The sequence below is a fragment of the Amblyomma mixtum genome, chromosome 1 (genome assembly GCF_055824585.1).
Source record: "Amblyomma mixtum isolate Tamu chromosome 1, ASM5582458v1, whole genome shotgun sequence".
NCBI classification, from domain to species: Eukaryota; Metazoa; Arthropoda; class Arachnida; order Ixodida; family Ixodidae; genus Amblyomma; species Amblyomma mixtum.
The window spans coordinates 163,206,564-163,229,511 of NC_143012.1; the positions used below are offsets into that span (position 1 = coordinate 163,206,564).

General features: G+C 47.1%; 1 protein-coding gene across 1 annotated transcript in view; it reads left to right on the forward strand.

Moving 5' to 3' along the window:
- Nucleotides 1-21,530, forward strand: part of LOC149369607 (platelet-derived growth factor receptor alpha-like) — an 81,155-nt gene extending 59,625 nt beyond the window's left edge. The window contains exons 10-18 of the mRNA XM_089559075.1: nucleotides 6,011-6,115; nucleotides 6,234-6,353; nucleotides 7,403-7,610; nucleotides 9,199-9,475; nucleotides 11,516-11,638; nucleotides 12,491-12,561; nucleotides 16,552-16,692; nucleotides 16,787-16,892; nucleotides 19,698-21,530. Coding sequence (XP_089415201.1) covers nucleotides 6,011-6,115; nucleotides 6,234-6,353; nucleotides 7,403-7,610; nucleotides 9,199-9,475; nucleotides 11,516-11,638; nucleotides 12,491-12,561; nucleotides 16,552-16,692; nucleotides 16,787-16,892; nucleotides 19,698-20,261 — 1,715 coding nt within the window. The 3' untranslated portion in view covers nucleotides 20,262-21,530. The remainder of the gene's footprint in view (nucleotides 1-6,010; nucleotides 6,116-6,233; nucleotides 6,354-7,402; nucleotides 7,611-9,198; nucleotides 9,476-11,515; nucleotides 11,639-12,490; nucleotides 12,562-16,551; nucleotides 16,693-16,786; nucleotides 16,893-19,697) is intronic.
- Nucleotides 21,531-22,948: the final 1,418 nt, after the last annotated feature.

Here is a 22,948-nt window from a genome sequence, read left to right on the forward strand (position 1 = left end):
AGCAGGGGGTGGGGGGAGGGGAAGATAGTGGTGTGAAGTGGTAATACAGAGGCATGTGAACATAAAAAAGCGTAACAAAAATGACAAGACTAACACGTTTGACGAGAAATTAACGTCAGGTAATCCAAATACAGAAAATATATGTAAAAGCAGTACTATATAAAATTAAACATTAAAATGTGCGGAAATTAAATAAGTGGGAAAACACTTGAGGGGGGTGACGCAATGACACGAGCAGTTCAAACTGCCGGCACAGCAGCGGGAGGGAAGTAGCTATAGTTGGTTCAAGTGGTCTGTTAGTAGGTGCCTAAATCTGGTGGGATTAGATTCGATGACAACGGTTTCAAGAAGGTGGTTCCATTCTTCTATGGCGATGGGAAGGAAAGATTTGTTGAAAGCGTTGGATGAACCGTGCAACCGCTGAATGCTGAGGGAGTTGAATAATCGGCGAGATGAGCGTAAGGGAACAGATAACAAAGTTTGGCGCAGTGCAGGGAATTTAAAATATAGTTTGTGTAAAAGACAAAGAATAGATACTTTTTTTGCGGAGTGCTAATGCATCAAGGCCGAGAGACGATTTTAGGTTGGTAACGCTGTGTCGGGACGAATACTGCGACGTTATAAAGCGAGCTGCCCGATTCTGGATAGCTTCGAGCAACTGTATTAAGTAGGCCTGGTGAGGGTTCCATATTGCTGAGGCATATTCCATTTTAACGCGAATGAATGTTTCGTGTGCTTGTTGTCTAATGGATGGAGGGGACATTGATAGTGATCTTCGGATAAAGCCAAGTGCTCTGGAAGTGCTTGCACAAAGTTTGATAATATGGTCTGTTCATGTTAATTTGTTCGTTATTTCGACGCCAAGGTACCTGCATGAATTCGTTACTGACAGTGCCACAGAGTTCAGGGAGTACTGGAAATTGGCAATGGAACGTTTGCGTGATATGTGCATGCATTTACATTTCGAAATATTAAGCTGCATGAGCCAGTCGGAGCACCATTTCTTTATTTTATTTTTAATTATGTTCACGAAAAAACTATGTAAATTTTGCAGTTAATTTTCTTATTAATTTTGAATACCTAAGCGCCTTTAGGTATTTTTGATGGCATGCCGTTTGTGGCAGCTGCGATACTGTGATACCATCCCCCAGGTTGCCCCGGATGTCCTAGCAGACGATGGCGCAGATGACGCGGTTCACGCAATGCAATTTCGTTTGCCGCCATCTAAAATCACTTAATTGCGACAAAAAGGGCGAAGAAATGCACCCTACCTCAAGCTGGTGCATATCAAGGAAATGTTGGGCGCGAGAGGTAGGACTGAGATCAGCTGCAATGCATTACTTTGTGCAACACGGGCATGCTCGACGGAGATTTACATGAAACTGAGAGCTTAACTGCGTTACGAAACTACGTCGATACTTGCGTCACACTTTAGCTGGTAAGCAACAGCGGCTCGCCCTCGCCGCATCCTGTTCAAGTGTACTTTCACAAAAAAGAAAGAGCCCACATGGAAGCCGACAGAAGCAACTGTGTTTTAAAGTTCAGATTGTTACGAGAAATACGAGCAACTTGCTTTGGAGTTCTCAGCTTGTGCGCCACGGACGGTGACGATGGCGTAGAGGACGAGCTTAAGAATCTCCTTAACGTGGCCGCAACGCAGCCGGTATTCCAAGCATATGGGCACTAAAAGTTGTTCACCAGTACCGCAAACGTGCGCTCAGTCGCAGGCCAACCGCTAGCTGCTCGATTTGCCTGCCTTACGAGTGCAAGTCGCAAGTTGCGGAGCCAATTGTGTGCGCGCCGAGCTCTCAGCAATGACGCTGCCCTCGAGCGCGCCGAGCGACGAACTTCGCCGCGCTTCCTGGCTGCCCTACTCGTCGCTAAGCCTAGCAGGTTTCACATCGATGCCGGAGTTGAGTGCGCTTCAGAACTGGCTAGCACTGAGGTGCTACCCTCGGCGCCGTTCTACTGTGAACCCCGCGTCGTAGTGAAATAAAGATATGCTCGGTTTCCGCGACCCCTTCAGGAGCGGAGCTAGCAGAGGCCAGGCGAGCTGCAATGTAGCAGCCGCAAAGCGGCTATGGGAGGAAATTTGTAGTGCTGTTAACCGCTTCTACCAACAACTCCATATTGACTAACGATACTCTATCCCAGAGCTTTGAACGTGAACAAACAATATCGATGTATTTCTCTGACGCCGACATCCCGGCTGGCAGGCCGGCCCCGAGAAGCGCGCCCTTACGCTTGTATCGCCATGGCGCACATATCAAAACCGCCACGACAGACTTCTCTTCGCTCAGGTTGTCCTACTACACAGTTCATAGCGAGGGTCCAGAACAATTTAGAGGACCGAGTGCGAGGGCGCAGGAGACTGGGCCAAAGCACGCGACTGGCGTCATTCCCATTTCTCCTTTCACGTGAGAATCAAATGAGCAGGCGACCCGCAGGTCACCTTTGTGAGTGTGGGGAACGGTGTCGTGGAGCTGCTGCCTGATCGCAAGCAACTGCTGGTCGCATGCCCATTGTTACTTGCAAGTGTGAATGGACGTTAAATGCGCGTTTGCAGTAGCAAGTCGCAGAGTTCGCGCGAGTTAATTCAGCCTCTTGGTCACGGAGGGGGAGCCCCGAACAAGTACAGTCTTTATGAAAATAACCAGGCGGCATGGTTTGCTTCTAATTCATATAGTAGACCCCTCACGTCTTCTCTAAAGATCAAAAACTTCTTTGAAGGTGAGGGCAGGGGTTCTCCTTACCATACAGAGATTTAGAGCTTGAGGGTTGGCATAATAGCTTCAATATACGACTGAAAAGAAAACCGTGCCGCCTAGTTACTTTTGACAAAGAATGTACATCCTCATGGGGAAGTCACTCACTGACCGAATCCTTGCGGCGCGACTTCATGTCGCAGAACTCGTCACCTAATCCTTGGCGTCGCGGGGTATAACGACACGTCAACTGACAAATATCCGGGTTCTTGCTTCGCCGGGAAATCATCATCATCATCATCGTTTATTGAACCCTTAAATATCCCGTCTGGGACATTACATAAGGGGGGTGGGGGTGAAGACAGTGGTGTGAAACGGTCATACAAAGGCGTGTAGACATAAAAAAGCATAACAGAAATAACATGAATAACAAGTTTGACGTGAAATTAGCGGCAGGTAATTCAAATAGTACAGAATATATAACGCAAGGCAGTAGTATATAAAATTAAACATTAAAATGTACGGAAATTAATTAAGTGGGAAAACACTTGTAGGGGGGGGGGTGTCGCAATGGCACAAGCAGTTCAAATTGCAGGTAGAGCATCGCGAGGGAAGTAGCTATAGTTGGTTCAAGTGGTCTGTTATTAGCTGCCTAAATCTGGTGGGATTAGTTTCGATGACAACGGCTTCAGGAAGATTGTTCCATTCATCTATGGCGATGGGAAGGAAAGATTTGTTGAAAGCGTTGGATGAACTGTGCAACCGCTGAATGCTGAGGGAGTTGAATAATCGACGAGATGAGCGTAAGGGAGCAGATAACAAAGTATGGCGCAGTGCAGGGAAGTTAAAATATAGTTTGTGTAAAAGACAAAGAATTGATACTTTTCTGCGGAGTGCTAATGGTTCAAGGCCGAGAGACGATTTTAGGTTGGTAACGCTGTGTCGAGACGAATACTGCGACGTTATGAAGCGACGTTATGAAGCGACTGCGACGTTATGGATAGCCTCGAGCAGTTGTATTAAGTAAGCCTGTTGAGGGTTCCATATTGCTGAGGCATATTCCATTTTAGCGCGAATGAATGTTTCGTATGTTTGTTGTCTGATTGATGGAAGGGACATTGATAGTGATCTTCGGATAAAACCAAGTGCTCTGGAAGTGCTTGCGCAAAGTTTGATAATGTGGTCTGACCATGTTAATTTGTTCGTTATTTCGACGCCAAGGTACCTGTATGAATTCGTTACTGACAGCGCCACAGAGTTAAGGGAGTACTGGAAATTAGTAATGGAACGTTTGTGTGATATGTGCATGCATTTACATTTCGAAATATTAAGGTGCATGAGCCAGTCGGAGCACCATTTCTGTATTTTATTTAGGTCGTCCTGTAATAATTCCTGGTCAGTGTTATCAGATATGCGGCGATAAATGACGCAATCATCCGAAAAAAGACGGACAGATGACGAGATTCCAGATGGCAGGTCGTTGATGAAGATTTGGAAGAGCAGCGAAATTAAACCGAAGGCGCGAGGCAACGGTTCAAGCGCGCCCTTTCTAGGTGTCCGTGTTCAAACGCGCTGACGGCTGTATTGGCCCTCAGGCTGCGTACGTTGTTCTCTATATTTTGCGAGATGGTTGTGTCGCTGTCATGAAATTTTCAGCGAAGGCATGCAATGAACGAAGTCATGAAAATACTTTTTTTCATATTTAATGATAAGCAGCATGCACCGCTATAAAACTGAAACGTGGAAACGATATGGTAGTCGCCTTGAACATTCAGACAGAGAACAGGTCATGCGTGCATATACATACCTGCTGCCTTTGTGATAGCAGGACGACTACTGCGAGAAATTTTCCAGCTTTTTCGCGACAATGCAGGTTACTCTCACTGCGCGTACGTCGTTAGGCGGCGCGTATATGTGCCCTTAGCCTTTTTTCCGCGTGTGGTAGTGGGTGTACAGTATATTATATGGCGAGACGCGCACGTCACAGCAGCCATGAGGACAGTGACCTTCGATAGCGCCATTCGTCGCGCTCACGGCGACTGGCATGCAGACGCTCGCGTGGCTGGCAGCTTGCCGCCACCGCAAGCACGGGCGCATTCACAGGCACCGCTAGCTTTGTCGCTGGTGCATTGCAGCTTTCAGGGCTTTGAAGCTCCATTACTCTTTAGCATGGTCTTCTTTCGCTCACACTGTCATGTGCAAACTGAAGGGATGAGGGCGCGCGAGCGGCGCATCTCCTCCCCGCCAATTCTCGTGCGGGTAGCTAGGTCTCGGCAAACGAGTTGCAAATTCGAGTCCCGAATTAACACTTCATTTCATTCGATGGTCGTCGCCAGTCGACCAGAACAACTCTCATCGTCTTCGCGGCTCGTCAGAGTGAAAGCGATTTAACACGCCATTGGTGAATGTCAGCCTATCGCTATCACACTACGGCGCAACAGTATTTCGAGAATTCTGTAGCAAGGCACAATTACCATCGACAGTAATCTTTCACACGACGCATGTCTCGACAGGTATCTGTCGCAAGACCGAACTCATGACAGGTATCTGTCGCGAGACAGAACCGACGACCCACGACAGAACCCACGACAGGTATATGTCGCAAAACGGAACCCACGACAGGCTGTTGTGTCGCGCGACAGATCTCACGGTAGACACTTTTGTCGCGTGCTAGAAGTATGTCGCGCGACTGAAACCGCGACTGAACCCGCGACTGAACTCTGAGTGCTCCTGTCGCACGACACAACGCACGACAAGAAAGCTTTTCTCGCGACACAAAATTTTGTCGCGTGACAGATGCGCGACAGAAAACCCTGTCGTGCTTTTTGTTCGGGAGGAAACGCCTGCTGTAAAGCGGGGAACTTGATGACGGCACAAGGATACCACGTTAATTAATAACTTCGTACCTTATTGGTATTTTCATCCGCGAATCTTGATTCGAATATGCCGTGTGGTAAAGTCAGCGCCTCTTACCGGTAACGAGAGCTGCGCTATGGTTACTGCAACCATAAGAACAACTGCGCGCAACTTAACACTGCCAATGACGCGAAGAGGCGGCAGATTCCTTTCCTGTTGACAGCCGTCGCCTAAGTTTTCCATCGGAAGTGAAAAGAGCTACTTCCAACTGTCCTCAATACAGAACCGGTGCGCCCGACAAGTCCCTGGCTTATGCTAATGATTTAAGTAGGGAATAGAAAACAGTAGAATACAGTTTGTTAGTTTTAGCGATTTAGTCAGTGGCGAAAGAAGGTAAATTGTGTTGTGCTGTCAAGGCAGTCTAACACAGGCTGCTTCATCACCTGCAGGTAGAACCCTGGGACAGGGTGCATTCGGCCGTGTTGTCAAGGCTGAAGCCATTGGTCTTGGACCCAAAGGACAGTCGCTTACGGTGGCTGTGAAAATGCTGAAAGGTGAGCCCCTACGTATGAGTGTGCACATTTAACAGAAATTCCTTCTCTTGCGTAAAATGAAGTCATAGTGCCTTACATGCATTGCATTTGTTGTTCCTCATCTTCTTTCGTTCGTCAGAACGAGCCGACATGTCTCAGCGCAAGGCGTTGATGGCCGAGCTCAAGATCCTCATTCATATCGGTCGGCACTTCAACATTGTGAATATCCTCGGCGCCGTCACAAAGAACATAGCGAAGGGTAAGGTTCACTGCAACTTTTGTCTGCAATTCGGGGAATAACCTGCAGTGTGCGAGCTTGAACTGTGTTAGAAATAACGACGGGGCAAATATTCCGCATCCTGGTTATAAAGCGAGAGCTTTATCGGCTAAAATGTCCCCATTAGCTTGTTTGTAGTTTATAGAGAAATGAAACGTCGTAAATTGGATATGATAAAGGGGCAGGAAACAAGACATCACAAGGCTCTGACATTGAACCTGCTTGAGCTGGTTTAAAGCCGGTGCTTCGGGTGTCTCGATTGCCCCTGCCTATTTGGCGCTGTTTGAGTATTATTAGTTTAAAGCCCCGCAGCTATGCTACATGGAAGGTGGAAACAGTGAGAAAAGGAGAAAGAGCGCATCAATTGCTAATGTTCAGGTCAGCATGCGTGCGTTCTTATGTGCGTCATTTCGTCAACACTGTTCCCACTTCGAGTTACTGATCAATTCGCTCTCGCCCTACCATAAGCTTGTCGTCCCGGTTAGCTCAATTGGTAGAGCGACTGCTCCGGTGAAGCGGTGGTCCCGGGTTCGAAACCCGGAGCAGGACGAATTTTTCTTTAACTACGAAGTTTCTGAGTAAGCTGTATAGCTTTCCTTTGTAGCCGTATGGCTGCGCTCGGGTGGACGTTAATGAGTAATTACTCCCTTATTACAAATCTACTCCACCTTGGGGGATTCCCCAAAACATTTCGTCAACACTGCTCCCACTTTGAGTTACTGATCAATTCGCTCTCGCCCTACCATAAGCTTGCCGTCCCGGTTAGCTCAATTGGTAGAGCGACTGCTCCGGTGAAGCGGTGGTCCCGGGTTCGAAACCCGGACCAGGACGAATTTATCTTTAACTACGAAGTTTCTGAGAAAGCTGTATAGCTTTCCTTTGTAGCCGTATGGCTGCGCTCGGGTGGACGTTAATGAGTAATTACTCCCTTATTACAAGTCTACTCCACCTTGGGGGATTCCCGAAAACATTTCGTCAAATATGTGTGTCGATGTGCGCGGTTCTTACAACGCCTGTTCTGCTGCATGCAGGTGAGTTGATGGTGATCGTGGAGTACTGCAAGTTCGGAAACCTGCGACACTACCTGCTGAGGCACCGCGAGAGGTTTATCAACCAGGTGAACCCCGAGACGGGCAAAGTGGATCCGGACATATGCTACAGCCCACAGTCCCCGACGTCGGCGTCGCCCGGGTTCCGGTCGGCTTGTGCTGCCTCTGCCATTTCGAACCCCGTCTACTGGTGAGCGTTGTAGCCTGGCTCGGACCAGTGTGATTAAGCAGACTTAATTTACTTTAGCGGCTTATTACTTCAATTTAGGAGGTTATTATACAGGGAGATTTTTTAACGTTTGCAAGATTTTATTTTAAGAACTGTGAAAGACATGTCGGTGTGATCTACGCAGGTGTATTATAGAGCAAGGTGATTCCTTCTTCGTCTTGACGTCACAAGTTTGAATCGAGTGGCTGGAAAGGGTCTAAATCCAATTTTCGCTCCAAGAAATGCGTCTTTTGCAGCCGAAAAACAATAAAAATAGCCAGAAAGAGTCATGAATCAATTTTCACTGAGACCAACATTGAATGAAATTGTCTTCAGCGCCCCTTTAAAAACACGCAGGCGACACCATTACCCGATAGGGTTTGCTAACTTCTTATTTGGCGCTGATTGTGTGCCCCTCCACCACAGCACTATCCGTTCTTCTACACGCATAGGATAGCATTTGTTGCTTGATAATGACCCAACTGTGGTGCTTCGCGTTCATGGAAAAAGAAGTTTTGTTGCGATGTTGAGCGGCGGGACAAAAGAAAACGAAACTGCTTGTAAAGGTCAGTAGGCTTAAAGCCTCATTTTTTCGCACTTCGTAGGCATACTGTAGATCAGTATTTCATATATGAATAAGCTTCAAAATTCAGTCACATTGTATAGCGGCCCCTTGCTAACATAAAATGTCTGAAAAATAAAAAAATGGCTGAGAAAACCTAGGACGTGAGTTCTCAGCGTTAGTTTCTGCCTTTGTTATAAGCCCATTGAATTTCATTTCTTCTTGAAACAAAGGCGTATAGAACCTTTGTTCCGTATGCACGGCAGTGACCCTCCTCGATCTGAATTGTTGGGTTGCGGATTCTTGTGATGTAAATTTTGCGATACTTTTCTGTAAAAAACCGTAAGACAGCTCATGCTTCGGGCTTTATATCGTTGTTGCTTCTCAGGGATGTCTTGCGTTTATGACCGTGAATGGTTCGGGCACACCATCTTTAGAGCTACCAAAGATGGTGTGCTCTGAGTCTGTGGAGCAGCGGCCGAAACTATAAGCGGTCAAACGTGTAGAAGGGAATTTGTTAGGTTGGAGTAGTCCTTATTCAAGGAGTAATTTCCCGTTTGCAACCAATTCATTGTAAAAAGCAGATATTTAAAACGATGCACAGCTTCCGTTTGTAGCCGAATGACGTTTTCATGTGGACGATACTGGACAACTATTCCCATGAACATAATGTTAATGTGGGCTGTTCGGTGTTAGGACATTGACAGTATTGTTACAGCATATTGTCCCTCTATGTATAGTCAGTGTCGACACAACGTGTAGGACGAAAGAAGCCAGTTACGTTTTAGTTGGCGAGTCCATCAAATACGCTTTCTAACAAAAATGGTGTTGAAAGGTATAGAGGGACCAACGGGCCAGCTGTGAACTTTTCGTTCATCTTGCGAGTAATAACTATGGCAGATGCATTTAATCGGAGTAGTTTTACTCTAAAGCGACCAGCTTCAAACTCATTCGGGCTGCATATCGCATGTAATGTTTGAGTGACCGGCTCTGCATGACCGCTCTAAGCCAACCGCGGCAGCAGCGCACTCCGACGCTCAAGTACGCGGACCTGGCGATGAGTTCCACCCCTTCGAGCCGCGGGAACGAGTTGAGCTTCCCGGTGTCGGAGAGCGGGAGCACCATGGACGGCTTCCTGCCGGAGAGCGGCAATCACGCACAGCTCATGAGTGACTCCTCCCTGACCAACCACGGAGACCTGGGAGACGCGGCGCTGACCACGTGCGACCTGCTCTGCTTCGCCTTCCAGTGCGCCCGCGGAATGGAGTACCTCGCCTCCAGGAAGGTACGTGTGCCCGCAGTTCGCCTCTAAAAAAGATAGTCTTGGGCACGAGCGCTTCATGTCTGGTGGAAGCGGGATTTGCGGCTAATCACGAGACGCAGTGGAAGGTATCTCGGGCCTCGAGGAGTGAAGGTGCTATTTGAGAGGACGAGTGGTAGAGGACAAACGACGCGAGAGCTTCAAATCATATTAAATTTATAAATCTGCGCACCAGTTATGCTGCCATTGAAATCTGTCGAACACAGATTGGCCGCACCTACGACGGAGACGGCGTCTGTGTCAATTGTCGGCGCACATACCCTACAGAATGTTTTCATCGTTAGCGCTGTCGACGCTGAGACAAAGCACCAGGGGTTACGTCAAGGAAAGTGAACAGACCGACTGGTTTGTTATTTATTGCTCATGCAAGTTAATTTCACGCATCTTACTCCTTATCCCGTACACTGAGGATGATGGCAAGAAGCAGCAGCGCGACGTCGTCTTCCTTTCAATATGTTGTCATGGGCTCGTCCGAAGTGTCAACGAGCCTGGTGGTTTCTCAGCGTGGAACGACACCCATCAATAGCCAACCATACGATCATACGCGCTGTACTTCTGATGTCTGATATCAATTCAGGCGCATGACCAAGACTTAGGAGAATTTTGGTAAGCGCTACATAAGCAGAGGCGTCTGTGAATAACGCCCACTTTATTTGCTGTCCTGGCTGCCGGCGTTCGTGTCTTTCCTCGGCCTCGATAGAACAGTACTCGTATTCTGTAATTTGCACACGGCATCAGCCTATAGAGCCACGATGGTCAGTCGGGACAATGGGGGATGAAGTCTGCGGGCTCATAAGTGCTGCACAGTTAAAGCTTTTTCCTGAGGCTCATGATTTTTATTGTTTAACGCATTTGTTGCGATATTAGGCGCCGATTGCATAATGCTTGTCGCACACAAGAGCGGTCCATTAGCCGCTAGCTCCTTTGCTTTCGTCTTGTCGGGTGTCGAGCCGTCTAGCCGCCTTGATCCGGTCTGTCAAATGATGAACACGTGCGCGAATAGCTATGAGAATCTGCGTCCACGGCGCTCTAGAGAGGTGTCGTAGGCGGAATTCTGCCACGCCAAATGGTTTTGGGTGCTTTTACGCGTTCATAACGCTGCTGAGAGAAATTTCACTGAAACTCTTGTTTTCGCCTGTCATTTCCGCGAAAATGAGGCCACAGCGGCCGGAAATTCGATAAAACGTGACCTGCATGCTTCACTGCGGATTATTGCAGCCAACCGGACACCGTGGCGAACGGCTTTGTTGGACCGTTTTCACTGGTCGAGGGGTTTAGTTCATGGCGGCGTCAAGTGCGAACAAGAATCCATGTGGAAAGGCTTTTTTGAAAACTGAAAGCATGGATATTCTATGACAAACGACTGAGCGCATCTGTTGATACGTGCGTCACAGTAGCTGCTTAGTTTAGAATCCTGTGCTTGTGCTTTCGTTAACAGTATTGTGTCATCTTTATATTGCATGAATTGCGTTTCTCATGTGTACTCATTATTCTGGAGTACTGTGGGCATTTTTAGCAACTTGGGGGGAGAGCAATGTACAAAATACTACGGCGTATCTTCACATCGCACTTGCGTTCAGCAAACCTTTTTTCAGCTTAGTCTAGCTCCTCTGTAAACAGTTTCTTATTTTATATATTTTACGACAACTCTATGTGTCGGTTTATTTATGAAAACCGAAGTGATGTAACCGACGGACCTGTGAGAATCAAAGGCTCTCAACACAGAGTTACGTAAAAAAAGAAAGGCTCATGCTTGGTACGCTTTAGGGCAAACACGCACGCGTTAAGGTAAATATATATTTGGGTGCAAATTCAGGACGCGCCTATGACTTACGAATGTGAACACACCTAGGGTAAGCGTTTCATTATTAGCAATGTGGAAAACTGCAAGCAAAGCTGAAAAATAGAATTAACGCGCAGCACGCCTTTCTGATCTTAGCTTACCTTCGCGTAAACAAACACTCTGCTTTTTCTAAAAAGGTATTCTTTTTGGTTTTCTTGCAGTTGATTCACAGAGACTTGGCGGCGAGAAACGTCCTGTTGAGTGAAGGAAACATCGTAAAAATCTGCGATTTTGGGCTCGCCAAGGACTGCTACAAGTACTCCAAGTACGTCAAGAAGGGAGACGTAAGCGCACTATTTTCAGCCGTTCCTCACGCGCGTTCTGTTCATCGCTAATCAGAGCTGAGTTGATGAAATCGCAGTTAAAGAGCTGAGGCAGTGTAGCTTGATTGCTGATGATTTGACGCTACTTAAAATAAGTATTCCAAACAACAGTCTCGCGTTTTAGAAAAATTTATGTTGCATTTTAGCAGAGAAGCGCAGATTGCGTTATGTTGTAGTAAGGTGAAGTTGAAGAACGAAACGGCTAATGTGTCTTATACGAGGCTGTTCAAAGCGCCCTTGCTGTTACCAAAGCAAAAAGGGCGCGAATGCTGTTAGCGATGCATCTATCTTCTTGTATAAAACTGAAGAATGCTTTTTAGAAAGGTTTTCCTGAGTGCGAGAATGTGTACAGGTGTTTTTTCCCCTCAATGTAATCTCAAGTGTTTAGCGCACAGGCTTTTTTATCAGTTTTTTCTTTCTTTACGTGTTTTCTTTTACTGCATTTGTTACGTTTTTTATACATATCGTTTGGTTATCATCCTCTTGGATTCCATTCAGTCATGTGTCTTTGGCCTTATACACCACGTGTCATGCTTTTAATGTTCTTTCGCCGCTTTTTATCGTTTTTAGCTACGTCGTGTTTCCAGTCTTCCAGTCTTTGTGTCTTTTACCGCTTTTATGACCCTTTACATCATTTTGCCGTTTGCTGCAGCTGATGGGTGGTGTGACGGTGTGCCTATATATTACGTGTTTCTTTCCAATAAATGATCAGTTGTCAGTAGCGCTTTTTCCTGTCCACCTTTCTTGTGAGTGTCGTGTTTTGCGCTAACTTTTGTACGAAGAAAAACAGCGCTATCTTGTTTCTCTTTTCAGGGCCTCCTACCTGTGAAATGGACCGCTATTGAGTCGATTATGGACAGAGTCTTCACGACAAAAAGCGACGTGTACGTTTCTCATCGCTTCACAATCTGAAAAGCTAGCTAGAAACATACTCTATGCAGAATGTGACGTCAGCCAATACGCCATATACTTATTTCTTCGATAAGCCAAGCAAGCTGCGGTGATTATCCAGTAATGATGTTTTTCAGTGCCCGAGCAAACCATGGTCAATAGAGCAAACAAGGGAAGGGGTATGAGGGACTCGTTATAAATATGAATGAAGCCAACAGCCACAGAAACCAAGGGGCACAGGGGATATTTAATTGATTTATTTATTTTGTGGTGTTGATCAATTTAGAATATTACTGAATATGTTATCGCTTAAAGCTAATTGATTAGAAAAGCAGAAGAAAAAACAACCACTGCCGCCGGTGGGATCCGAACCCGCGACCTCCGAATTACGCGTCCGGTGCTCTACCTCTGAGCTACGGCGACGGCTGCCAAATCTTCTGCTTTCGGGGGTATTTATGTTTACAAGTAACCTAACCTTGAGAGTGTTCATCAGCGCCACCCACGTTCATAAGCGGCGGACGTAGAACGTCCTGAGTTACAGCAGGTGTGACGTAGAACGTCATCGAACGGAGAGGGTGGAAGCTGCGTGAGAACCCTCTTATGCTTCCTATGGCGTCAAGGCTGCCAGAACCAAGGCCCTCGCTAAGCAATTAAGCAAACAAGGGAAGGGGTATGAGGGACTCGTTATAAATATGAAAGAAGCCAACAGCCACAGAAACCAAGGGGCACAGGGGATATTTAATTGATTTATTTATTTTGTGGTGTTCATCAATTTAGAATATTACTGAATATGTTATCGCTTAAAGCTAATTGATTAGAAAAGCAGAAGAAAAAACAACCACTGCCGCCGGTGGGATCCGAACCCACGACCTCCGAATTACGCGTCCGGTGCTCTACCTCTGAGCTACGGCGACGGCTGTCAAATCTTCTGCTTTCGGGGGTATTTATGTTTACAAGTAACCTAACCTTGAGAGTGTTCATCAGCGCCACCCACGTTCATAAGCGGCGGACGTAGAACGTCCTGAGTTACAGCAGGTGTGACGTAGAACGTCATCGAACGGAGAGGGTGGAAGCTGCGTGAGAACCCTCTTATGCTTCCTATGGCGTCAAGGCTGCCAGAACTGAGGCCCTCGCTAAGCAATTAAGCAAACAAGGGAAGCAAACACCGGCGGCAGTGGTTGTTTTTTCTTCTGCTTTTCTTATCAATTAGCTTTAAGTGATAACATATTCAGTAATATTCTAAATTGATCAACACCACAAAATAAATAAATCAATTAAATATCCCCTGTGCCCCTTGGTTTCTGTGGCTGTTGGCTTCTTTCATATTTATAACGAGTCCCTCATACCCCTTCCCTTGTTTGCTTAATTGCTTAGCGAGGGCCTCGGTTCTGGCAGCCTTGACGCCATAGGAAGCATAAGAGGGTTCTCACGCAGCTTCCACCCTCTCCGTTCGATGACGTTCTACGTCACACCTGCTGTAACTCAGGACGTTCTACGTCCGCCGCTTATGAACGTGGGTGGCGCTGATGAACACTCTCAAGGTTAGGTTACTTGTAAACATAAATACCCCCGAAAGCAGAAGATTTGACAGCCGTCGCCGTAGCTCAGAGGTAGAGCACCGGACGCGTAATTCGGAGGTCGTGGGTTCGGATCCCACCGGCGGCAGTGGTTGTTTGTCTTCTGCTTTTCTAATCAATTAGCTTTAAGCGATAACATATTCAGTAATATTCTAAATAGATCAACACCACAAAATAATTAAATCAATTAAATATCCCCTGTGCCCCTTGGTTTCTGTGGCTGTTGGCTTCTTTCATATTTATAACGAGTCCCTCATACCCTTTCCCTTGTTTGCTTAATTGCTTAGCGAGGGCCTCGGTTCTGGCAGCCTTGACGCCATAGGAAGCATAAGAGGGTTCTCACGCAGCTTCCACCCTCTCCGTTCGATGACGTTCTACGTCACACCTGCTGTAACTCAGGACGTTCTACGTCCGCCGCTTATGAACGTGGGTGGCGCTGATGAACACTCTCAAGGTTAGGTTACTTGTAAACATAAATACCCCCGAAAGCAGAAGATTTGGCAGCCGTCGCCGTAGCTCAGAGGTAGAGCACCGGACGCGTAATTCGGAGGTCGCGGGTTCGGATCCCACCGGCGGCAGTGGTTGTTTTTTCTTCTGCTTTTCTAATCAATTAGCTTTAAGCGATAACATATTCAGTAATATTCTAAATTGATCAACACCACAAAATAAATAAATCAATTAAATATCCCCTGTGCCCCTTGGTTTCTGTGGCTGTTGGCTTCTTTCATATTTATAACGAGTCCCTCATACCCTTTCCCTTGTTTGCTTAATTGCTTAGCGAGGGCCTCGGTTCTGGCAGCCTTGACGCCATAGGAAGCATAAGAGGGTTCTCACGCAGCTTCCACCCTCTCCGTTCGATGACGTTCTACGTCACACCTGCTGTAACTCAGGACGTTCTACGTCCGCCGCTTATGAACGTGGGTGGCGCTGATGAACACTCTCAAGGTTAGGTTACTTGTAAACATAAATACCCCCGAAAGCAGAAAATTTGACAGCCGTCGCCGTAGCTCAGAGGTAGAGCACCGGACGCGTAATTAGGAGGTCGTGGGTTCGGATCCCACCGGCGGCAGTGGTTGTTTTTTCTTCTGCTTTTCTAATCAATTAGCTTTAAGCGATAACATATTCAGTAATATTCTAAATTGATCAACACCACAAAATAAATAAATCAATTAAATATCCCCTGTGCCCCTTGGTTTCTGTGGCTGTTGGCTTCTTTCATATTTATAACGAGTCCCTCATACCCTTTCCCTTGTTTGCTTAATTGCTTAGCGAGGGCCTCGGTTCTGGCAGCCTTGACGCCATAGGAAGCATAAGAGGGTTCTCACGCAGCTTCCACCCTCTCCGTTCGATGACGTTCTACGTCACACCTGCTGTAACTCAGGATGTTCTACGTCCGCCGCTTATGAACGTGGGTGGCGCTGATGAACACTCTCAAGGTTAGGTTACTTGTAAACATAAATACCCCCGAAAGCAGAAGATTTGACAGCCGTCGCCGTAGCTCAGAGGTAGAGCACCGGACGCGTAATTAGGAGGTCGTGGGTTCGGATCCCACCGGCGGCAGTGGTTGTTTTTTCTTCTGCTTTTCTAATCAATTAGCTTTAAGCGATTACATATTCAGTAATATTCTAAATTGATCAACACCACAAAATAAATAAATCAATTAAATATCCCCTGTGCCCCTTGGTTTCTGTGGCTGTTGGCTTCTGTCATGGTCAATAGATGGTAATTTTAGAAAGCGTTTGGCCTGCAGCGGACTTAGCCTTAATGATGGTGGCGGTGAGGCTTGAGCCTGCACTTGCTGCTATGTGCCGCTCGCTATTATGGACCACATGTGTTCTTAATGTGATCACAGTTGGCCTGCTATAAAAAAGTCTGCCGCAGCATAGCCTGCGCTATAATAGTAATTCATCATTTACCGTCTGTTTGAAATCCATTGCATTTAAACTTCAAACCATGGTGTTGAGGATATGTACAGTGTTTGTGAAAAGTAACCAGGCTACATGGTTTGCTTCCCATTCGTGTAACAGAGCCCTTACAGCTTCCATAAAGATCAAAAACTTCTTTGAAGGTGAGAACAGGGGATCTTCTTACCATACTGAGATCTAGAGCTTGAGGGCTGGCACAATAGCTTTAACATAAGACTGAGAAGAAAAACATGCAGCCTGGTTACTTTTGACAAAGGCTGTACACCATGTACTGTAGATCCAGATTCAATCCGTACATTCTTACGTCAGACCGCTTGAACTGATAATATCTGAAGACATGTAAAATCGCGTGGAAAACAAAGAAAGGCCAACTGCCGGAAATATAGCTGAATACGATCTCCTAGTTGGACTGAACTGTCATCCTTGCCTGCGATTGCAATGAAACCAATGGCACATGAATGACCTGTCACCTCATTCACAGGTGGTCATACGGAGTGCTGCTGTGGGAGATGTTCTCCTTGGGGGGAAATCCTTATCCTGGAGTTGTCATCGACGAGTCCTTCTATAAGAAGCTTAAGAACGGCTACCGGATGGAAAAGCCTGACTACGCACCCGACGACGTGTAAGCGCCAACATGCTGGCAGACGCGCTAAACAATGCAAAGACTTTCTTGCCGCGAGGTTGTACCTTAATACGTGACATTCTTTTGCACGAAGGTACGAGATCATGCAGAGCTGCTGGCAGACAGATCCAAAAGAGCGGCCGGACTTCTCAACTTTGGTCAGCCGCCTCGGTGCCCTTCTGCAGGCTGGAGTGCGAGATGTGAGTTAGCTTCTAGTGACCACATCTTCTCATTCACTGTTGCTAAAGGTATATCACTTAAATAAAACCCATCTCATGGACTTAGCTGAGCGAAGACAGCTGTTTACTAAATATAAAAACGCACAATAGCTTTGATTTGACATGAACGTGACAGCGACAAGGGTCTTGTTCAGCGGAAAGCACGACGTCGTCTTCAGCGTGAGTGAAAAATCATCAGAGAAGCAACATAGGTGGACCACCTAGATGGCCAACCTAACTGGCAAATGGGCCATCAAAGCCTGCCCACCGGATTGTGACCAAACTAAGCACCGCGGTAGGCGGCAGTTACATTAAAGGGAGACTGAAGCACTTTTTTTGAAAATCAGGCTGGCAGCGGCGTCCTATAGTTTTTTCATGCTGTATACTGGTATATCGCATCCAAATAAGGCAAAAACAAGCGGGAATTGCCTTTTTTAGCCGAAATACGCGGCCTGTGCCGCGGGGCACGCCGCGCGGCGCGCCGCCGCCCGTGATTGGTCTAGAGAGGTCGTGACGTCACTTTGAGGACTGGAGCAGCTGCCGATGCGGATCCGGCGCTGCGTTGAGTGCAGATCGCAGCTTTCCGTGTCGTTGTAAAAGCGAATACGGCGACTATTTTTTTTTTACTGACCTCCAAAGAAAAGGATACTACAGTTTTCTCATTCCACGTATCGCCTGAAACCAAAAAAGACACAAGCAAAAAATTCTACGCCTAGCACAAGCATACGCCAGCTTGAAAGACGCGTACGCAGACCATGCGTAAAAGGTGCCAGCGCAACCTCGGCTTGTATTCTCGGAAAGGAAGGGGTGCGAACAAAACTCACGTCAGTTACCACCACCGGACGCCTCCTGGCTCGCCCGGAAGAGCGTCATCCTAAAGAAAAGGCCCAAAGCACTGTGTACAGAAAATCCTGTTCTCAGTACCCTGCGTTGCAGGTTGGGGCAAGAAAGTATTTCAAGGAAGCAATGAAGGAGCACAAAGTTGATGTCAAAATTAGCGAAGCGCAGTGGCCAAGCACTGCGAGGCATGTGACCACAGGATAGTGACGCAATCGTGCGCTGGAAACCAAGCCAAATACGCGCACAGGGCTGCTGCTTCACCCGTGGCGCGTTCAGCAGATGCCAGAAAATATTAATCGCTGCCTCGGAAACGTTCGCCCTTTCTAGATTTGCAGTTTAGGTTCAGTGAAGTAGTTGCCAACTATATGTGTGTTTAAAAGCCAAGCTAGCTGCAACTCGCCCGCTGCCACAACTGATGAAGAAACCGAGTAAGGTCGCGGTGTTTTTTTGCAAAAACTCGGTTGGCATTCATTTTTCTCATAAATTTTAATCCAAAATCAACGTCGAACGCTTTCATTTTAATCGCTTAGCTACGATTAAACGATATGCCGCTTATGAAGAGCTTCGGTGCTTGCTTGCTTGCTTGCTTGCTTGGACCCGTCGAACCGAGTATAAAATCACTAACCGAGCCTTGCTGAGCACGTCTCAGGTGGTCTGGCCGCACCTAAGCTGAGGAGAGCGACACATGCTTAAGCCTCTATAATATTTATTCAGGGGCTAAATGAACATGTTTCTACTTTTAAAAGAGGCGCTTCTTCGGAATGGTGACACGCCTCTCATGCGCGAGAAAATCGAAGGAACTGTGTCATAGTTCAGCCGCGCCTTTTCGACAGAAATCTCCAGAGGTGACATTAGGGACAAGCTCTGCATGTAGCCGCTCTTACGAAAATGCTTCGAGCAGAGTAGGCTTGCTTTGGTCAGCTTGAATTCTTCGTCACAGCAGCGAGCGCTTGCGCTGCGAGCTTATGATCTTGCGAAAAACAGTGAAAGGCGACAGAGTCTTGGCCGTATTTGTTCATGGACACGAACGCAGAGTAGTACCTCGTGTTGAATCCGATTCTCAAGGTCGGCTGACTCGCTTTGTATGTCACAACGCACGCAGCACGAGAAACAACGCGCGCTGAAAGCTCGCTCGGGTGCGCCGAAGTATCCCCGACTCCTCAACGTGACGTCACGTTGGCCGACATGGACGAGGTTTCCCTCTTCGCTGTTCTCCTCTCCTACGCTCGCGCGGGGCGCGGGAGATTTGAACATCGCGTTTTTAATTGGTGATTGCGCCACTGTTTTAGCCAAAATCGAAAAAATAATTCCACAGACGTGATCAGCAATGACACTACTTCAAAACCCTAAAAAATTAGCTGATTCGAAAACCGCTTCAGTATCCCTTTAATAACTGGTCGCGAGAGTTGCTCGGGAAGAGCAACCTGGGCTTCACAAGCCCCGCCTGCAGCTGTGTTCGAACCTGCGGAGACAATGGCGCATCGCTTAACCGCTGCATCACTGCAGCAGGGGTGGTATGAGGACCCCCAGAGATTTGGGAATGTAAAGTAGAGAATGACCACTTTCGCGTATATAGGTATTTGCCTATTAACGCTATCATGCCATACCCTAAAGGCATAACTGAAGTGTGCCCTGTAGTTCTTAACTTTCATTCCGTTCTAATCCGCCACATCACTAACGTAAAGTAATTAATTAACTTCTGTGTAGTCAGCTTCAATAGAACTAATGCATGCGGGTGGTCACATATGATTCCGACAATGCATTTGTCTTGTGTAGAGTATAGGCAACTATTTGTTTTTTTTAGCATTTAAGAGAATTATAGCAAGCAGAATATTCTATGCGTGAAGAAGTCGCAACGAAACAAAAATGAACCAGTGTGCTGCCTTCAAGCTTCGCACTTATTTAAACGCCGGCTCTAGAGTTTAAGATAAATCCTTTTCTCTGCAGTACTACATGGCATTGAACGACCCCTACGCCAATGCGAACAACCTTACGAAGAACAACGACTACTTCGCTATGGGAAACAAAAGTACAAACCCGGATTACCTGGACATGAAGTCTGGCGACGAAAACTACATCAGCACGAGCCGAGCCGGCATTGAGACGGGATCGGAACCGCACTGCGCTAAGATAACCACCCCCGCCACCGTCCCGAACGGTAGCGCCATCGCGAGGGATGTAACGGAGAAAATGACCATATTAGGCCACGGCGGCGACACCCATGAAAATGACACGGCTCCAGCACCCAGCTACATGAACGTCGATGGGCCGACGCTGCAAATGCGTCTTCCGGCCGGCAGGCACTGGGATGCACAACCTCTTCTTTTGCCGCAACCAACTGAACCCCCTGGAGACACCAGGGCGTCGGACGACTTGGGCGAAGTGTGCGCCACACCACCGCCAGCCTACAACCTGGTCGTGAGGGCCGATGGCAGTGGCGGCGGACCGCACCTAGATGGGCGAGGTGTCCTCAAGGTAGAGGAATATGGGTATTCGGCTCAGAAAGCTTAAGCTGTCTTGTGCTTGAGCTATACTGTTTCAGTGAGGGGTAGCTGGTTATTCAGCAAACATGCTGCCTCGTTTGACTCGAAGTTTCAGTTCAAAGGATACGAGCACGCGACGCTGATGTGTGACGTGGAAAGCATTGACTCTTGTCAAACTTGTGTACATAGTGTTGTTTGGTTTGGTTTATGGGGTTTAACGTCCCAAAGCGACTCGGGCTATGAGGGACGCCGTACTGAAGGGCTCTGGATATTTCGGCCACCTGGGGTTCTTTAACGTGCACTGACATCGCACAGTACACGGGCCTCTAGAATTTCGCCTCCAAATAGTGTTGTTATAGATATTGTTTCTCGTTGGTGTTGTGCAGTTTTCGTCCCTCTTACCTGTGTTTTCGTGGATGTGGTGCGACAATGGCATCGTCTATTTGTTCTTGCTGTCTGTGTGCATGAATTTCCGGGCCAAATGTACAGAGCCCTGCGGTCTGCATGGCGGGCACATTGGAGACACAATGTCTGACCGTGTCAGCAGTATGGGGGCAGCTTCTGTGGGGCATGCTGCTTGAATAAAGCACGTCTAGGAACAGTGCTGGCTCAAGTACGGAACCACATCGTCCCTATACAAAGCAGTAGACGGTTCCTGGAATATTACTGACAATGTGTTCTTATAGTAATAAGCACGAGTACGTTAACGCTGTTACTTTGACCACGAGCTTCAAGTGAAAGAGAGTGCAAGCTCGCTCCTATGTCTGTCATCCATAGGCTGTGCGTTCCTTGGTACATAGAAAGGCGGACTAAGTTGACCAAGTCTTCCAAACTCACACATCGAACAACGTCATTTACATTCCAAGCGTGAGTTGTCATGCTCTGTTCTTATTGTTGTCTCTGCGTTATGTGAACGCGTTCTTACTCACTTTTGTTTATTAAGTGATGGCAAACTATAGCATGTCAAGTGGATGTTCGTTGGGCGCATCGACGTTGAGCGAAGAGTACAGAAGGGACAGTATAATAGTCTCATCTTCTTGTTCTGTGATACGTATCGATGAGACTCCTTGTCATGCTTTCTTCTTTTGTTGTCAAGGCTGTTTCCACGTTGAAGCACGATGAAATGTGCATACCTTCTTCCTTGCGGTGTGAACTAGTCATTAAGTACAGCGCCCTGGAAAGCACTTATCTTACGTTGAGAACACTGACCTCTTGATGTTGAAGCTCTACGCACAACAGTCGGAGGGGTCCCTTGAGAAGAAAATATAATTTAATAATAAAACCATGTCACTTGTGACTGTCTTCTTTCTTCTGTAGCGTCCCTCGTCGAAAAAGTGAATGAGTGAAGCAGTGGTGGAGCACTGAATATTTTGAACGCCTGCAGTTACATCCATGATCGCACGGTATTGAACGCTTTTTATTTCTCGTAGAATGCTCTTTGTAGCGAAAGCTACAATACGCGAGGTTTTCGCCTCTTCGCCGTCGCCGCACTGTGACTTCACAGCCCGGCCCTCTATTCTCCAGCAACGCGGCTCGTCGCGGTCGCCGCGCAGCCACCGCTCCTGCCGTTGGGCGCTCGCTGCGCCCTATATATGACGTCACGCCTCGCGTTCCGCCGCTCGGATAACCGGGAGGCGTATTTCCATCTCAGCGTACGTACACGCACGCCTGGTTGGTTGGGATGTCACATCCGGCGTTGTCATGAAAACAATTGAACGCCACTGCTCGCGCGCTCGTGTTTTGCTTGCAAATGGCTGTTCGCGTCGTCAGCCCATCGAGCTACTCGGCGCATCTCGCTTTTTATGCACGGAGCCATTTTTCCCTGCAATCTCCTTTTGGCAAAATATAACTTTCTTCTGAAGCCCTCCACTTCATCGTTCCTCCAGAAGCGGAGAAACGGGACAAGCGAGGGAGATACCGTTTCACAGGCTGCTGCGAACAGCGATGTGGCGTGTCTATTATTCTGCGGTTTAGTGGCAACAGTTTGTTGCTAAAGGTTGGTTGCATCTTGATATTTTGTACCATGGCTGTGTATCGCGATTAAGTTCTGATCCACTCCCTGGAGGAGAGCTGTGCATTTGTCCTAATAAAACTGACAGTGGTAACGACATTAAAGTACCGCTCTTGCTAGAAGAAACACGTTTCAGTTTAGTGAGGTATTCCTGTGTTGAGAAATAATACAATGGATTAAGGATAAGATGGCTTTGGCAGTACTTATCACAGGAGGGTGTATACGATCGTAGCTGCGGAAGTCTGAACATAGCAACCATCCTCCCCGTCACCTCTTCAAGCCAGTAGTGGTCGTGTATGTATGTTTTAGGCCTGTGCAAAATTTTCCATTTGGCTGTAATATATTTTTCCAAGCTGGCCAGAAAAAGGAAGTGTTGGTAGGAAGAGGAGGATGTAAGCAATTTGGCATAGACATGTCTGCATGCTGAAAAATTAATTTTGTATATTAGTTGCACATATATACACGCTGTATTTTGCATATGGCAGGTGGTTTACATTTGTGCACAAGGTGATTTGATGATACTGCTCTTAAACATCTGGAGATATTCATATTCAGTGGTAGCCCACAGCAGATTTTGTTGTATGATATGCTAATTCTATTAGTTTATTTTAAAATTACAAGTGTCTAAATAGATGTCTATAGGCTTAGTTAATCAAGCAAGACGTCTTGTATATACGCAACTGTGGCTTTAGTTTTAGTGTTTT